Source organism: Myxocyprinus asiaticus, chromosome 35 (genome assembly GCF_019703515.2).
Source record: "Myxocyprinus asiaticus isolate MX2 ecotype Aquarium Trade chromosome 35, UBuf_Myxa_2, whole genome shotgun sequence".
NCBI classification, from domain to species: domain Eukaryota; kingdom Metazoa; phylum Chordata; class Actinopteri; order Cypriniformes; family Catostomidae; genus Myxocyprinus; species Myxocyprinus asiaticus.
In genome coordinates, this window is record NC_059378.1 from 8,540,427 (window position 1) to 8,559,276 (window position 18,850).

The 18,850-nt window shown below is 39.6% G+C and overlaps 1 protein-coding gene across 1 annotated transcript in view; it reads right to left on the bottom strand.

Moving 5' to 3' along the window:
- Positions 1 to 23: 23 nt before the first annotated feature.
- LOC127426363 (rho GTPase-activating protein 39-like) overlaps positions 24 to 18,850 on the bottom strand; it is a 50,138-nt gene continuing 31,311 nt past the window's right edge. Inside the window, exons 3-10 of the mRNA XM_051673131.1 lie at positions 16,657 to 17,968; positions 14,303 to 14,924; positions 13,513 to 13,602; positions 9,882 to 9,955; positions 9,556 to 9,755; positions 3,014 to 3,105; positions 1,664 to 1,833; positions 24 to 1,525 (exon numbers count right to left, since the gene is read on the bottom strand). Coding sequence (XP_051529091.1) covers positions 1,331 to 1,525; positions 1,664 to 1,833; positions 3,014 to 3,105; positions 9,556 to 9,755; positions 9,882 to 9,955; positions 13,513 to 13,602; positions 14,303 to 14,924; positions 16,657 to 17,968 — 2,755 coding nt within the window. The 3' untranslated portion in view covers positions 24 to 1,330. The remainder of the gene's footprint in view (positions 1,526 to 1,663; positions 1,834 to 3,013; positions 3,106 to 9,555; positions 9,756 to 9,881; positions 9,956 to 13,512; positions 13,603 to 14,302; positions 14,925 to 16,656; positions 17,969 to 18,850) is intronic.

Consider the following 18,850-nt stretch of genomic DNA (forward strand, 5'->3'; position numbering starts at 1 on the left):
ACAAATGAAACAAATAGACTAGCTTTCACCAAATACAACTCTGTGATTCTTTATTTTTATACTTATTTCTCGACATCCATTTTACACAAAAACATACACAGTCCAATGGTTGTATAGAAGATTTTTTTGATCATACATAATCAGCATATAGCACATCAATTCTAAATACAAAATGTTTAGCTTTTATCTATTTGCCATGACCATCACTTAGTTCCATTTAGAAGTCAGTAAAATAAGCAGCACTATTTACAAGCTTTATTTACATACAAAAAGACACAAAGAACTTTAGAATTAGAAATGATCATGAACAGACTAATTAAACAGTCTATACAAAAAGGGTACCTGTGTCTTTTTGATTTATTTACTTTTCCCCCAGAATTGTAATTGTAGTTCTTCAAATGCTATTTCACAGGCATCATAGAATGGCATATATTTTCATTACCACATATTATCTTTAATTATGGTATTTACTAGGCTGTCCACTTCCAACAGGGGCATCAAATGTACCATTTAATGACTTTGGCCAATTTAGCTAAAATGATCTTTTCTGATTATCAGTGTGTAAAAGTTACTCACAGCTTTGAAAATGTACATTTTTTCAAAGAATTAATATGTATTATTCTAATAAAAGAATAAAACAGAAAACTTTCACTGCTTAAAATACTGTATATCATTTTATATTTAGAGTGTACAACATCGAGAAAGCCACACCCAGTCTAACAGTAATTTCTACAGTTACAGCTTTCCGATCATTAGTAATCAGATCCTTACCAAACCAAGGACAACTACATCTTTCATATATTTTCCCTGTACATAACAGATCATCTTTTCTTTAAAATCCAGATACACACATAAACACTCGTTACTGAAAGAGAACAAACAAAATATTAGGGGTTTCTCACAACCTGTCGCTTTGATTTGCTTACAAAACAAGCAAATTGAGTTTGAGTGCTCACAAAAGCAATGCATTCATGCAAGTTGCTTTTAACGGCATTGTAAACCATTACCATTTCATAATTATCGTAACTGAGTCTATTTGCATTTGTCATGCATTTCTCGAACATGCAAAGCACTGAACATGTATCACAGAATGAAGGCCTGAAAATGTTGCCATGTAACTATCAATACATTTTAACTTCACTCTTGTGGACAAATCACACAGTTAAATTTTCAATTAAATAACTGAAGAAAGTAACAGTGAAATTGGAGACACAATATTTCCCGCTAAGAATCATCCTTAACAGGGTACTTTTGTCATAGACTTGGAAGGTTGATTGTGTATCACTGATCCACGTACTGCCAGTGAGATGAACTGAGAAGTTAGGAAACTTTAAACAATGCCCTCTATGAAGCTTGTGTCCAGATGTACAATGAGCATGCGCAGGAAAGACATCTCCTTGCGGGTGTTCTCAAATATGACACGGGGGTCGTCCGACTGGCACCGAAGGCAATTGGGAGCCATTACCATAGCAAGGTTGTTCACATCCATTTTTGTTACAGCCACATTTGTAGGTTGGGCAAACACCTGGGGAAGAGTTAGGAAATATGTCAGAGCATGGTAAGGAGTAAAGACGTTTTAAAGTTTGCTAGCACACTTTAAAAAAGTGCAAGTGAGGCACAGGACATTTTGCATTTCGAAGCAGTTTCATGTTATTGTGACTACCTGTAGGAAGTGGATGAAGTAGCACAGCACCAGTCGGTTGAGCTCAGGCAAAGACTGCACTACACTGATGGCGGCCACAGGGTCATTGTAGTTGCTGACACACTGCTTGTAGAAACTCATTGGGATGAGAGGCTCCTCCAGCTCACGGTACCAAAGCTTTATCAGAGAGGCTGTGGGAAACATTAGAACAGACGTTTCAACTGATGTTTTTGGCACTATATTTGAGTAACAGTCAATATTTGCTTTGGTTATGGAATACACAGTTGAAGTCAGAAGTTTACATACACCTTAGCCAAATACATTTAAACTCAGTTTTTCACAATTCCTGACATTTAATCATAGAAAGCATTCCCTGTCTTAGGTCAGTTAGGATCAGTACTTTATTTTAAGAATGTGAAATGTCAGAATAATAGTAGAGAGAATAATTTATTTCAGCTTTTATTCTTTCATCACATTCCCAGTGGGTCAGAAGTTTACATACACTTTGTTAGTATTTGGTAGCATTGCCTTTAAATTGTTTAACTTGGGTCAAACATTTTGGGTAGCCTTCCACAAGCTTCTCACAATAAGTTGCTGGAATTTTGGCCCATTCCTCTAGACAGAACTGGTGTAACTGAGTCAGGTTTTTAGGCCTCCTTGCTCGCACGTGCTTTTTCAGTTCTACCCACAAATTTTCTATCAGATTGAGGTCAGGGCTTTGTGATGGCCACTCCAATACCTTGACTTTGTTGTCCATAAGCCATTTTGCCACAACTTTGAAGGTATGCTTGGGGCCACTGTCCATTTGGAAGACCCATTTGCAACTGAGCTTTAACTTCCTGGCTGATGTCTTGAGATATTGCTTCAATATATCCACATAATTTTCCTTCCTCATGATGCCATCTATTTTGTGAAGTGCACCAGTCCCTCCTGCAGCAAAGCACCCCCACAACATGATGCTGCCACCCCCATGCTTCACGGTTAGGATGGTGTTCTTCGGCTTGCAAGACTCGCCCTTTTTCCTCCAATCATAACGATGGTCATTATGGCCAAACAGTTAAATTTTTGGCCATAATCAGGACATTTCTCCAAAAAGTAAGATCCATTTTCTGGAAATTTCCAAGCTGCTTAAAGGCACAGTTAACTTAATGTATGCAGACTTCTGACCCACTGGAATTGTGATATAGTCAATTAAAAGTGAAACAATCTGTCTGTAAACAATTGTTGGAAAAATTACTTGTGTCATGCACAAAGTAGATGTCCTAAACAACTTGCCAAAACTATAGTTTGCTAATATGAAATCTGTGGAATCTGTGAAATCTGACTTCAACTGTAAATGCCCAAGCAGACATAAAATAAATAGTTACTCACCAGGAACATTGGGATCTGACAAATTTTCAGGGATTCTCCACTGATCCACCTGTAGCTTCAGTGCATTAACTTCATCAATGTCACCAGGGACCCTAAATGAGGAGATGGTTTCATTACACTCAAGGACCACCAGAGGGAGACAGCACATTATAGATATGCATGCACTGGGACTGCAACTGGACTGTAACTTGCAGCAACACAGGACATCCCACAAGATCATATAGAATTTCTTACAGAGTCTCTTTCAGAATTTCCATAACTTTTTTACCAGTCTTTTGTGATAATTGGCCTTCTATAAATAATTTTATAGAAATCACAAAGCACAATGTTGAGCCTATGAAATATTTTAGAGCTGAGCATAACTAGTAAAACAAATAGTCATTAGAAATTAATAGAAAGAAAAAAATAACAAAGGGTTCTCACACATTTTAATTGATGAATTTCCATGACGATTATTTCTGACTTTTCCAGGCCTGGAAATTATATATATATATATATATATATATATATATATATATATATATATATATATATATATATATATATATAGTGCCTTGCAAAAGTATTCAGACCCCTGACCAATTATCTCATATTACTGAATTACAAATGGTGCAATGAAATTTCATTCTGTTTGATATTTTATTTTAAAACACTGGAACTCAAAATCAGTTATTGTTAGGTGACACTGGTTTTATGTTGGGAAATAAAAATAAATAAATAAATAAAATAAAATAAAATAAAATGAAATATCTTTCTTGCATAAGTATTTAACCCCTGTGCTGTGAAAGCTGCCAGGTTACACCGATGAAAGAAAATGCCCTAACGAGGACACAGTTACTTTACCATTGGCATCCACCTTTGAATCATTAATGTTGCAATCACATTTTCTGGATAAAAAACCCATTGTTGAAGGATCATTGGTCAGGCTGTGAATCTGAAGGAAAATGAAGACCAAAGAGCATTCCACAGAACTTAGAGATAAATTAATAAAAATGTATAGATTAGGGAAAGGATACAAAATAATATCCAAATAATTGGATATCCCAGTGAGCACAGTTGGATCAATAATCAGGAAGTGTTAGCTGCACCACACCACCCAGGCACTGCCAAGAAAAGGCTGTCCCTCAAAACTCAGCGCTCCAACAAAAAGGAGACTTGTGAGCCACAAAGAGGCCGACAATCACTTTGAAGGAGCTACAGAGTTCAGTGGCTGGGAGTGGAGTAATGGTGCACCAGTCAACCATATCAAGAGCACTGCATAACGCTGGCCTGTATGGGAGAGTGGCAAGAAAGAAGCCGTTACTCAAAAAGTACCATCTGAAAGCACGTCGGGAGTTTGCCAGAAAGCATGTGAGTGACCCAGCTGCGATGTGAGAGAAGGTTTTGTGGTCAAATGAGACCAAGATAGAGCTTTTTGGCCAAAACTCAAAGCGCTATGTGTGGCACAAACCTAACACTTCCTATGCCTCAAGACACACCATCCCTACACTGAAGTATGGTGGTGGCAGCCTCATGCTGTGGGGATGCTTCTCATCAGCAGGGACTGGGAATCTTGTTAGAATTTAATGAAGAAGGGATGGAGCAAAATACAGGGAAATACTGCAAAGAACCTGCTTCAGTCCATTAAAAAACTGAAGCTTGGGAGGAAATTCACCTTTCAGCATGACAATGATCCCAAGCACAAGGCCAAAGCAATATTGGAGTGGCTCAAGAACAAAAAGATAAATGTCCTACAGTGGCCCAGTCAAAGTCCTGATCTCAATCCTATTGAGAATCTGTGGCACTATTTGAAAATTGCAGTCCACAACACCCAACCAACCTGAACAACCTGGAGCAAAAGGAGCAAATCTGCCGAGAAGAATGGGCCAAATTCATTTCGTCACTGTGTGAAAAGCTGGTACATATGTATCCCAATAGACTTAAAGCAGTTACTGCAGCAAAAGGTGGCTCGAACAAATATTAATGTGTGGGGGTTGAATACTTATGCAAGCAAGATATTTCAGTTTTTTATTTTTCATAAAAATATTTCCCAACAAAAAAAAAAAAACCCATGTCACCTTAAAATAATTGTTTTTGAGTTTCAGTGTTTTAAAATAAAATATCGATCAGAATGAAATTTTAGTGTACCATTTGTAATTCGGTAATATGAGAGAATTGGTATGACTTTCTTTTTTCCTTCTTCGAAACACAAAGATAGTTTGATGGAGATATGATGGGGTCAGTGGGGTCCAACTACTGATCTATTGCTGATAACGTCATAACATCAAAGCCACTGCACCGCCATATTTGTGTGCCCAAACGTTCTAGTGTGTCTATTGATTTAATAAGAAAACACCTCTTTTCAAAGAGCAAACATTAGTCATTCAACCACCACTTGTATATTTGAAATCTGCCTATGCATATAATTGTTTATTTATTTAGAGTCTGGACATTTTCCTGCTTCTAAAAAGCCTGGGCATTTATATCAATATTATAAATCTACACTCCATACCACATAATGACAAAGCAAAAACCAGATTTTTGATAACTTTGCAAATTTATTAAAAAGAAAAAACTGAAATATCACATTGACATAAGTATTCAGACCCTTTGCTATGACACTTGAAATTTAGCTCAGGAGCATCCCATTTCTCTGGATCTTTGAGATGTTTCTACACTTTGATTGGAGTCCACCTGTGGCAAATTCAATTGATTGGACATGATTTGGAAGGCACATACCTGTCTATATACGGTCTCACAGCTGAAAATGCATATCAGAGCAAAAACCAAGCCATGAGGTCAAAAGAACTGCCTGCAGAGCTCAGAGACAGGACTGTGTCGAGGCACAGATCTGGGGAAGGCTACAAAGGAATTTTAGCTGCATTGAAGGTTCCCAAGAGCTCAGTGGCCTCCATAATTCTTAAATGGAAGAAGTTTGGAATAACCAGGACTCTTCCTAGAGCTGGCCGCCCTGCCAAACTGAGCAATCTGGTGAGAAGGGCCTTGGTTAGAGAGGTGACCAAGAACCCGATGGTCACTCTGGTTAAGCTCCAGAGTAGTGCCCGAGTTTTATCGGTCAGCCAATATTATCGGCCGATATTAGCCTTTCCCAGATATATCGTATCGCCGTATATGTTTTCCGATATACGCAGACATTAAAACTTTTTTTTCAGAACATATAATGCAGAAAACAATGCTTGGGTGATTTAGAATTAGTGTCATAACGAAGTTTGTCCAGCAGAGCGTGCTCTGACTCCATTGTTTACAGAGCTGATCTGACAATGGCTCTGCAGACAGGGCGGAGTTAAGCGGTGCTGAGTTAAGTGGTGTCTTCTTGGTAATTTGCTAACTAGTTTATGAAATACATTCTAGAAAGTTAATAAACAATGACCCCATCATTTTCCCTTTTCAATATAACTAATAAAACCTTATCACTGTCCCTGACAACCATGTCATTCATGTTGCTCACATCTGTTTGCTGTGTTAGCCAGCTATAGTTTGTCTGTGCAGTCAGTTATGTAGCAGATTGAAAGGTAACATCAGAGCATCTTTCTGCAGCTCAGCAGACAACAGTGAGGTGGTGGATTGTGTCTGCTGAATGTTGATTTCACACTACGTTGTTACCTTGTTGGTGAGACGCAATGCTGGAAAGTAAATAAACAACGTCCATCTTTTACTCTCTGTGACAACAAGCTTATAGCTAACTAGCAAACCATGTAGCTACTTTCATAGCTTGTCAGCTGAGTGGAAGCTAATGTGTAAACTAGTATTCACCAAACTGTTTTGTTCAGGATTCGCAGTTTGGTACCCCCTTCAACCGAACAATTCCAGTCATTGCATTTACAAAATGTATTATTTAAAAGTCTGGTTTTCCACTTGACCACATTAAATGACAGGTGTAAATGCACCCAAGACGTATTGTGAACAGAATGTGATCGGATCACTGAAACCACATTCAGAAGTGGTCAGTAACAGATTCTGAACACATTCAAAGATGTAAATGCAAATGCATTTCCCTTATCTGCTTACAGTTACGTTCTTAATCAATTATTTGATGAGGTTATGCTACAGTCATCCTTTATAAAGCGCTGTGTTGCAGGTTCTTGCCTTTGTCTACTTCTCCCTTGCAGCGAATATTATCCATAACAAGAAAGTTAAAAGTCAATCACGATTGTCACTTGGGGCAAATGTGACTTTTGTATACATACAGTTGTGCTCAAAAGTTTGCATACCCTTGGAGAATTGGTAATATATGTACCATTTTTAAAGAAAACATGAGTGAGCAGGCAAAACACATTTATTTTATTTCTTATGGGATTCATATTCAAATGTAGGTTATAACAGAATGGCACAATCATAAAACAAAACATGGCAACAAAGAAAAAAATGAAATGACCCCTGTTCAAAAGTCTGCATACCCTTAGTTCTTAATACTGTGTATTGCCCCCTTTAGCATCAATGACAGCGTGCAGTCTTTTGTAATAGTTGTCTATGAGGCCCCAAATTCTTGCAGGTGGTATAGCTGCCCATTCGTCTTGGCAAAATGCCTCCAGGTCATGCAGAGTCTTTGGTCGTCTTGCATGCACCGCACGTTTGAGATCTCCCCAGAGTGGCTCGATGATATTAAGGTCAGGAGACTGTGATGGCCATTCCAGAACCTTCACCTTTTTCTGCTGTAACCACTAGAGGGTCAACTTGGCCTTGTGCATAGGGTCATTGTTGTGCTGGAATGTCCAAGAGCGTCCCATGCACAGCTTTTGTGCAGAAGAATGCAAATTGTCTACCAGTATTTTCCGATAACATGCTGCATTCATCTTGCCATCAATTTTCACAAGATTACACGTGCCTTTAGAGCTCACACACCCCCAAAACATCAGTGAGCCACCACCATGCTTCACAGTGGGGATGATATTCTTTTCACTATATGCCTTGTTGACCCCTCTCCAAACATAGCGCTTATGGTTGTGACCATAAAGCTCTATTTTGGTCTCATCACTCCAAATTACAGTGTGCCAGAAGCTGTGAGGTGTGTCAAGTTGTTGTCAGGAATATTGTAACCGGCTTTTTTGTGGCATTGGCGCAGTAAAGGCTTCTTTCCGGCAACTCGACCATGCCGTTCATATTTGTTCAAGTATCGTCATATTGTGCTCCTTGAAACAATCACACTGTCTTTTTCCAGAGCAGCCTGTATTTCTCCTGAGGTTACCTGTGGGTTTTTCTTTGTATCCCGAACAATGCAGTTGTGGCTGAAATCTTTCCTGGTCTACCTGACCTTGGCTTGGTATCAAGAGATCCCTGAATTTTCCACTTCTTAATAAGTGATTGAACAGTACTGACTGGCATTTTCAAGGCTTTGGATATCTTTTATATCCTTTTCCATCTTTATAAAGTTCCATTACCTTGTTACGCAGGTCTTTTGACAGGCCAAACATTCAAGGGTATGTAAACTTTTGATCAGGGCCATTTGGGTGATTTCTGTTATCATTATGATTTAAAAAGGAGCCAAACAACTATGTGATAATAAATGGCTTCATATGATCACTATCCTTAAAAGACAGTTTTTTTGCATGATCAATGCCAAAATTTCACAATTTCTGCCAGGGTATGCAAACATTTGAGCACAACTGTAGGTTGTTTGGCAGTTGGCGAATACCAATATAGCCGTTCAAACACTTCCGGTGGCTTCACCTTCTGCTGGCAATTTACCGTTGTGTCAGCATTACAGTTCTACACACACACACACACACACACACACACACACACATATATATATATATATATATATATATATATATATGTGTATATTTGTATATAAAGTATATCAGTGGGTCCAACACTTCTAAGTTCCAAAAAGGACATAAAGGTAATCCAGACTCAAGTGGTTTAATCCATGTCTTCTGAAGCGATACAATCAGTTTTGTGTGATAACAGACCAAAATGCTCGATTACATTTCCTCGAGCTTGACGCATGTGTAGAACGCTGTACACATGCTCTGCCTATGTACACGTGTGCTGTACACATTCTCTGTGCATGCATCAAGCGAGAGGAAGTGTAATATACCGTAGCTTTAAATCATGATCGTGCCAAGAAGACTCCAGCTGGCATGTTTTATAGTAAAAACAGTGTTATGTTTTGGTCTGTTCTCACCCAATAGCGATCGCATTACCTCAGAAGACATGGATTAAACCACTCGAGTCATTTGGATTACCTTTATGCTGTCTTCATGTCCTTTTTGTGGCATGGAATTGTTGGACCCCATTGACTTGTATTGCATGAATATAAACACATCATATCTCTATCAACATATCTTTGTTCGTATTCTGCAAAATAAAGAAATTCATAAGAGTTTGAGATGGCTTAAGGGGGAGTAAATGATGTGAAAACTATAATTTTTTGGTAAACTCCTTTAATTTGTTAAAGGTTTTTAAAGTCTTACAAACAAAACAAAACCATTATGATTAACATTCGTTATGTACAACCCATTTTGCATCCACAATTTACCTCCTAAGAGGCTAAATATAGTACAATATAGTCTCCAAGCAGGAAGCTTAGCTGGTCTTACCTGAATATCCCCTCAGTTTGTGCTCCACCCAAAGCTAGCACATACTGAGACAGCTGCACTTGCACCCACGGCAACTTCCTGTCTGGGAAGAGCTCACTCTGCCGCTCCATTACTTCCTCTAGAGAGCTGCCGAACAGAGACGGGGTCATGATGGCATGCCGACTATGGTCCACCTCTTCTAGGGTGGGTTTACGGAGACCCTATAGAGGAAACAGACAAATCTCTTACAATCGTATTGCCCTATGTATCCTTTCAAAACTACAGTAGATGGGCTTATACTCAGCAAGAGATTTACACCTTATCCATGCAGCCTTACTAAAACTCACCTTTTTCCCACCAGTGACTGCCACTTTCTGGAGCTTTCGGTAGCAGTATTTAGCATATGTGCTGATGGGAAGAGCTAAAAACAAAGAGATGAGGCATGAGTGATTTTTACTGGATGCAACAAAAGCCAGACACTCTCTTACTATCCTCAGACACAGAGCATGCACAGCCTAATCGCTGAGAGTTTTATGACTAATGCATTAAAACCGGTTCTTCAAGAATGGCTGTGTATACAGTGAGAACTTAGTCATTTCCAATCAATCAATTCCAAAATTCTCTATTCTTCTGGAACGTGAGCATTTGGTTCATTGGTAGTTCAGTGGCATCACTGATCACAAGATAATGAGATCACAGTGTACAGTCTGGCAATTAAAGAAGTGTAAAAATGCATCAACGATGAAGGAAACATAAAATAATCCATTCAGTCAAGCAAAAGTGTGAGGAGGAAATGCAGCCAACACATTCTTCTGATAGTGACTCATCAGCATAACATTTGAACTAGAACAAGGAGAGGAAAAGAGACAGGGAGAGCGGTTTTCTACTAGGTCACATTTTATGAATGCACTGTCCTGTCTTTGTGTTATGTAAGAGCCATGGACACGTGTATGAAGCGGACATCGCTGAAAATTTTCTAGTACTTGGAATAAATTATATTCAAGTCAGATTCTGAAACAAACTCCAGACTTGTGGAGTCACTTCAATGGAATTCATTGTACATTCAGCAACTGAATTTATAGCCCCCTTTCCTCAGTGTTGTAGAGAAGATCACACTCCTTTTCCACAGGATTCCTCTGCTTTCACTCTGAAAACTGAGCACAGGAGAGCTTCATAACTCTAAAGTTAAATCCATAGGGGGGCATTTCCAATACCTTCTCTGTAAATCTTAATGGCAAAAACATATTCTGCGATAAAAAGCATATTTTCTGGAATGCGCCCCAAACGTGGCACCCTCCGGATTTACTGCAAACAGGTGACACACATGCATGTTGATACAGCCTCTTGTTAATCTACCAGACTGCAATTACACCCAATTAGAAATATTGTATCATAAATTAGCCCCTGATCTCTCAGAAAATCATGTTTTTCCAAGTTCCTCATCCTCAACAGTTCATTTACTGGGATAATACACTAATTCTGCTGCATTCATACACAGACTTAATTCTGATATTTCGGATCTTCAAGTGCTGGTGCTCTCATTTAAATAAAAAAGCAATAATTAAGTGAAAGGAAGCCAGAAGAAAACAACAATAGTTTTAGAGGAAAGGAAAACAACAAATGAGACCACACAGATCTCTCTGGTTACTCCCTATGTCAGAGAGAAGAGTCAAACCCTGTGGCATCATCAGAAGATTCCCATTTAACATCCCAATAAACTTCTCAGCAAAAGCACCGCAAAGCTTTCCCTATATTCAGACCAGACCTATCCCAGAGAACCCCCTACAGTGACTCACACCCCTCTGCTTACAGCTACAGCAGTATCTGCTAGAGCTGGGAATTGCAACAGACCTCACAATTCGATATTACAATGATATTTCCTAGCTGATTCGATATGTTCTGCGATTCTATAAGTATTGTGATTTGATGTTTTGATATAAAAACTTCATAAAAAGATAAAAAAAAACTTTGTCCTTTTTCTCAGAAAGAAATGTCTATTAAAGAACAGTTGTCTGAAATGACAATTGTTTTCACTCTGTAATATATAATTTGCAGGTAAAAGGAAGGGATGTGCAAAACTACCAATTTAAAACTACCAATTGACCAGTCAGAGCGTAGTCTGAGCTAGGCGACTATAAGGAACCCATGTATAAGGCTGCATTATGTCCATTTGTATTCAAAAAATAAATAGGCCTATATACAATATATCATTTTAACTAATCAAATGAATTTTTATTATTTTAGAATATAAAATATAACATATATTACCATAGGCTATTACTATTATCATCATGATCATTTTGCAACATACAAATGGAGGCTAAAGCGTAAACTTGTTCAAGAACCATTTCTGGGGCTGTTCTGGATCATGACACACATGACAATTTACCTGTAGTCCCAGTGTCGCTGCATGTTATTTGCATATGCATCCTGAGATAGTCTGAGCAGCGTTCTCATAGACAACACTATTCTTACAAACTGCTCCCAGATGAATGACAGAGAAAAAAAGTGACAACTCACAATTTGCACATCTTCCACAAGACACGATCGAGCTGCGCACGTTGGCGCCAAAGCGCAAACGAACATCTGAACAAAAAATTTAATCAGATGCGAGCATCGCTGGCATGTCTTTCATCTGTTCTTCAAAATATAATCAGGTGTGCTTCCTCAAGCACGCGTCTTTGTGTCCAGCGGCATTTCTTCTCGACAGTGGTGGGTAAATGTGCAAAATTACCGCCACTGCGCTTGAATACCCTAGCTGTTAGATTATGAATATTGCGGGGGCACGACATGTAGTTTATAAGCATCCAATAGTTTATAAGCCTTTTTACAGCTAAACTATTTATTAAAGCAGTGTCAGACAGAATCTGCAGAACGACTTCTGACAAATACTCTCCACAACACCTCTCAAATAAACTTTTGTATTATGCATTAGAACAGGAACATTAATCACAGCAGAGGATTTTGACATCTGACAGTGAAAAAAAATGGCGCTTGATGGCTGTAGCAGTGGTGCATTAAAGGACTAAATGTAAAGTCAAAACTTCTCAGTGACAAAACCTGTTAGTGTGGAACTCTGCACAAATATAGCTTTTTATACTTATCTATTAATCATTGTAGCATTAAGACAAAGGTGTATTTATATTTTTTTTATTAAATAAAATTTTTATTTTTCATCAGGCAGACGATTTTAAAATCGTTTGGCTCAAGAATCGCGATTTGTAACAGAATCGATTTTTTTTCCCAGCCCTAGAATCTGTGAGGTCAAACCACTCCTGTGGACATCTGCTCTACGGATCTAACCTAACCGAATGACTCACAACTGATTAAAAAAACACTGCAGGACAGGCAGACATGTGAGCCATATGCTTCTCCTTCAAGTGGCCAGTGCGTCTCAAATGGGCCTGTGATTGCAGAATGCTTGCGAGACGGTGTGCAGTAGTGGATGTGAGTCAGTGGCGTGCCATGCCTGCAGGCCAAATGTAAGAGATCCTCATTGTGGTTACTGCCAGGGCTATGTGTGGGCAGCAATCTGATGAGAGCATTGTGGTAACAGTAACAAGGTCAAAGTACAACAGTGTGGAGTCACCGTCATTTACTGGTAAGTGACATGTGACATGTACTGCCAAAAGGGCTAATTAACACAGGGTTTATTGACTTTGGCAAATTATCGATCCCACTAATGCAGTGGGATATGCACACACTAATGCGCACTCAATACATCTGTCCATGGTCCTGCATAACAATATCTGATTTTCCTTCAAAACTGACAGTGTATTCATAGTGGTAGAGTAAATCTCTGGTAGATCAATAATATATGCTGGTTTGTTTGTACAAGTCTCTGTATAATGTGCACGAAACACATCTTCCACTGAACAAAGTGACGTTTTGTTACTCCAAAATGTCTCAGCTGGGGATACCATTCACATTTAAGGAAATATGTGTTATAAAAGAAAACATTATGAAAAGGAAAACTACCATCTGCCTCTTCCGTGTTCTGCTTCCTCTTCTTCCTGGACTTTGAGTTCTTCTTCTTAATATCCTGCTGATCCAGTATGAACTGGGTTACTGCAATAGAGACAAAAACAAAAAAACAAATTATGAATCTATTTATTAAATCATTTATTATTAAATATTGTAGAATGTTTTAAATGATAAAAGAAAGGCTGTCAATTTAACATGTTAATTTAGTGTGATTAATTATGAAAAATACCACATTAAAAAACACAATTAATCATGCCCCAACACTTACGTACAAAATAAATTACTGCATTTGATAGTAGGCCAATAATAGGCTTATGTTCAATGATATGAAAATAAAACACACAACATTTTGACTTCTAAAGCCACAACGTATATGATGTAATTTTAATTATCTGAATTATAATATTTATTATATATAATATTTATAATTATTTTACTAATTATATACTAAACTATCTTTATTTAGGGGCCTTTTTTAGGTAAATATTGATATATACGATTATTTCGATTAATTACTCACCACATCAAGTAAAGAATTAATATTTTAATCGATTGACAGCCCTACATAAAAGAGTAATTTATTAAAACAGAACATATTGTATAAAAACTATTTTATCCCTTACAATAAAGGGTTATTTGTTTAATCAGTCAATACTGTTCTGCTTAAATATTCTTTTAACAGACTTTTTTTTTTTAACAAGCTGTCAGTACAGAGAGACAGAGAGAGAGAGAGAGAGAGAGAGGCAGGTCGCACACACACCCAGTAATCCAATATCAAACTAACTTTTTTTGTCATTGATCGGCTCCGTGTGGCGCTGAATGTAGCCTTCCAGGTAGCAGCAGAACTTGGGCGAAGGTGCAAAGAAGGCAAGGCACACCGCCATGAGCTCCCAGCCTGCTGCCAGGCTGCGTGGGCTGGTGTTGCCAGTGGTCTGCCTCACAAGCTGGACATAGAGCTCATCCCTAAGACCCTGCATGCCCCAGCACTTAGTGACAATGAGGAGAGCAGCATGGCGCCGGTCCAGCCGTGAGGGTCGGTCTCCCATGTACGCCTGGACATGTTTAAACATCTCGCAAGCTTCTTTGCGCACAGTGCGGTCATTGGTCATCAACATAGGCTTTTTGATAGAGCCGCGATTCCACGATAGCATGTTGGCAATGGACACTCGCCGGCGGAACAGACCCTGAGTGTGCATGTTCAGGTGTTTGCTGGCCCAGTCAGCCATGCTGGTGTCTGGGGGTGGGGGCTGACGGAGAGTGGCGTAGGAAGGCTGGTAACCCCCACTGTCACCTCCCTGAAGATTAGAATCGCTGACAGCGTGGCGATGAGTCCCAAGTGAGCCTGTTCGGCTATACACCATACCTTTTTTGCTGTCCAACTGAATCTTAGGTTCTAGTGTTCCTGCCTAGAGGAGAAGCAATGTGCAAACAGAGTGAAAAAGCAAATAACGACAGAATTCATGAAGCAGTTATTTCTCCACAGATGCAAAATGTGCCTGACAGCCTTTGACTGTCTGTCCCTCTGCTTTGTTCTGCAGGGGACAAATACTGTTTTGCAGGATCAGCACATTGAACTTCCTTAAGACATATTTGTCGACTAGTCATTCAATCAACCCACTGACTAGTTTTTCATTTCCCTAACAAGTGACCAATCTAATAAGTCTTTCTACCTTCCTGCAGTAAGTCTTTCTCTTTACATTTTGCAAAAATAAAGCGCAATGGCCTCATTTTCATCCCTAGAGGAATTTTGTCCTGTAAGAAGGTCCCTAATGCAGTCACTGCCTCTCTCGCTGTACTAAAAGCTGTATTCCTTCAAAAACCAGACACAATGTGTGTGCCAACTTCAATAAACTTTTATACCATATAGAAAGCATTTGGGACACTTTGGGTCAAAATGACAAAATTTACATTAGAAATTCAAGACAGTTACAGTTCAGGTTTATAGGAACAATAATTATGAAACCATATATAGGAAAGATCAAATACAGGAAAACAGAAAAATATTCAAGTATTTAAAAAAAAAAAAAAATTCTCTTTTTCTGTTATCAGTGGTTTTGGCAAAGTAATGCTCTAAAATGTAAGTGTGGTGAAATGGCTCATACACCACGGAATGAGGTGATCTATGATGTCATCAGCTTAAGGAACAATCCCCAGCAGGTTCCAAGCCCCCTTCGGCTACACCAAAGACATACAATTGGTTGGTACAGTGATCACGCCTGTCCAGAAACCAACTGCCCAGTCTGTGTCAGAGATGGTACCATATGGGCCACAGTAGCTATCCTTCCTGCTCAATAGGCGTCATGTTTTGCAGCTCTGCTACGTTCTGGCATTTCACCTACTACCCTGGAAGACCACTGCTGGATGCGCATCAAAGGACTGCGGGAAGGGAGAGGTGGGTGCAACAGAAGCAGTTTAAATTTACGTTTTTTAAGTACATATCATCCCCTCTTTCTAATTAGAAAAGAAAAAATTTGCAACAATCGGCTCCTTAAAGTTTCAAAGCCAGAAAATAGTCTGATCGAAAACCAAGTAGTGAATTCTTGTAGGCATTTGAGATGGTTCTCTGTGCGTCTGGCTGTTGAAAAAATGCAGATAGAGTTCATCACCAAGGGAGGACAGATTACAGTTTTGTTACGGGTCAGAGCAGCAGTTACTGTTCCTTTGAGTGAAATCATTGCCCTTAATGAAAATCATGTGCAGCCTGGGAATTGGCTGGAAGTAACAGAATACCTAAGAGAAGGATGTTGTTTTACTGCCTGTTGCCTCATTCAGATTTATATTTTAGACTGACGTAACTACAAGCCTTTTGATATTTTACATCAATATTCTGTTATAATAGGAGGTGCTGGGTATACACCATAATCTGGTTCCAATCAAGACCATGGAGAAAAATCAGGCAGACATGAAAAACCTCAAACAAAACAAAGCACTCTCCCAACAGTCCCTCATGGAGATTAAACAAATACGATGTCTGGTATTTAATGATGCTGAAATTTAAAATCTGTAGAACACATACTGTGCCAGAAGTTCATACACATATTTAATCTCTATTAAATATAAAAGCTACTCCAATGGAGCACCAATAAATGCTAAGCTCATTATAAGTCATATAGTTTACCAAAGACTTCTTTGCAGTACCTGTGAGGGGGGTCCAGCCGTCTCAGGAGAGGACAAAGCAACACTCTTGTCTAATGTGTCCACCTTCTCATATGTCCGTTTCTGCCGTCCTGGTATCTCCAGCGGCGTGAAAGCCTCACTGGGGTGGTTACCTGTCCTGGTCAGTGACCTGCTCGAAGATGCAATATCCTCCCTGGATGAGCACCGTCCCACACTGAGTGTGTGCTGTGTGGAAAAGCCATCCGACATCTCAGAGTCCAGACTAGCTTTGGTCTCTCGCATGGTGTTTGAGCGACTAACCACCTCCCTCATCTCTTCCATCAGACGCTCATTTAAGGCTGTGAGTTCCCCAGTGCTACCTACAGACCCGGGTCGCCCATGGACCCCGGCACCCATCCTCCTCCTGCTTTTCCTCCGCAAGCTAGGAGATGGATCGGTTGAGTAACCTGAGTCTTGGTAACTAACAGCAGGAGGTGGCGGTGTGGAATAGTCCTGAGATCCTTGGCTGCCCTGCCTGCTGTGGTGCACTTCCATAGCTCTGAGCACACTTGCTTCTAGAATCCTCAACGACTGCTTCTTTTCCAGGCTGGTTGGTCCCCTCATTTGGAGAAGCAGGGACCTAGGTGCAGAGGTTGGAGAGGGGCTAGGAGAAGGTACTGGTGAGGCTGACAGGAGCCCCTGTTTGGGGTCAACATTCACCATGTGCTTGATGCACTCCAGGCCTGCAGGACTGTAGTCAGAGGGAGAAGGGTTCCTCTTGTGTCTGGAGCCAGTATGAGATTGTGCTGGGTACTGGAGGAGTTTCATTTTCTGCAGGCTGTGATTGTGTCTGGATGGGCCATTCTGTAGGTAAGCCCCTTCTACCTCCATATCTACTGGAGGATCATCATAAATGGGACAGTCAGTTGATGGATCATCATAGAGGCTTGCAGTTGCTCCATATTGGGGAGATACTGGCCTAGGTGAGTTGGACTGTGGCCGAAGAGATGCTGGATATGAGTCCCCAGAGGTCACCAGGCAAAAGCTGCCATTGCTTGCCTTCCTCAAGTGGTGGGCCTGCCTTGTGTCTGGTGCTATTTTTCCTACCGGTGTGGTTTTGTAAGCCTGTGGTGACAGCATGTAGCCTGAAACCGATTTGACACTGCCAGGATTGAGTGTGCATGAACTTTGGCCATTGGCTTTGCTCTGTGGGTTTTGCTGTGAGGGATGAAGGAAAGCTTCTCCAATGGTTCCTCTTGTCTGGCTTCTGCCAATGCTGCTGACCTTTACCAACATGGCTGCTTTAGATACAGGAGGGGGCTGCCACTGCTGAGATGTGTCTCTCTGCTCTTCCCTGTTGTAAAAAAAAAGTAAGAGAAATACACAGCATTTTAAGTTTTTGCCCTAAAGACAAGCAAGACCAGACAAGGACATGTGCTGTTTATCAAAATAATAAATTAAAAAACCCCGCCAAAAATATAAATATAATTAAAAAATGTAAGACAAGGAAGAGGTACACACACCTTGTAAAATTTTTACTAAGTTAACCTAAGAAGCCAAAACCAATAATTTTTATAGTGACTTGAACAAGTCCAAAACAGCAATCTTTATGGAAGCCTTTAGCAGACAGTCTGTCCAAATTCATTCCAAACATTTTCTGTCATTTAGGAAAACTATACCCCTGAGGGATATAAAATGTGTATTTAAACTTCTACAATGCCATTTTCAGGAAAACAAACCCATGATTGTTCAACTGAAATAGATTTTAAAGCACTACAATGTATGAGTTTAAAATCATTTTGTGGTGAAAATAATTGCAGTTCCTCGAATTGTTCTTGGTCGAGAGTTAACCTACAACACGTTATTGTCACTACACAGATATGCAGATAATTGTAAAATCAACAACTTTGAAAGCTTCTATTCAAGTCTAAAACATCTGTTCATACAGAGGATAAACTAAAAGATTTGATTTGTTAACACCTAAAAAAATATCACTCAAGTGCAAATCTACTTGCAGTATTCTAACAAAGCATTTCACAACCCTTTACTTGGCTTAAAATTCATCCACACTCATTCACCTGTAATATTAAAGAATGTGTGTCATTAGGGGGCATGGGTAGCTCAGTGGTAAAAGACGCTGGCTACTACCCCTGGAGTTCACTAGTTTGCTAGTTCAAATCCCAGGGCGTGCTGAGTGACTCCAGCCAGATCTCCTAAGCAACCAAATTAGCTTGAA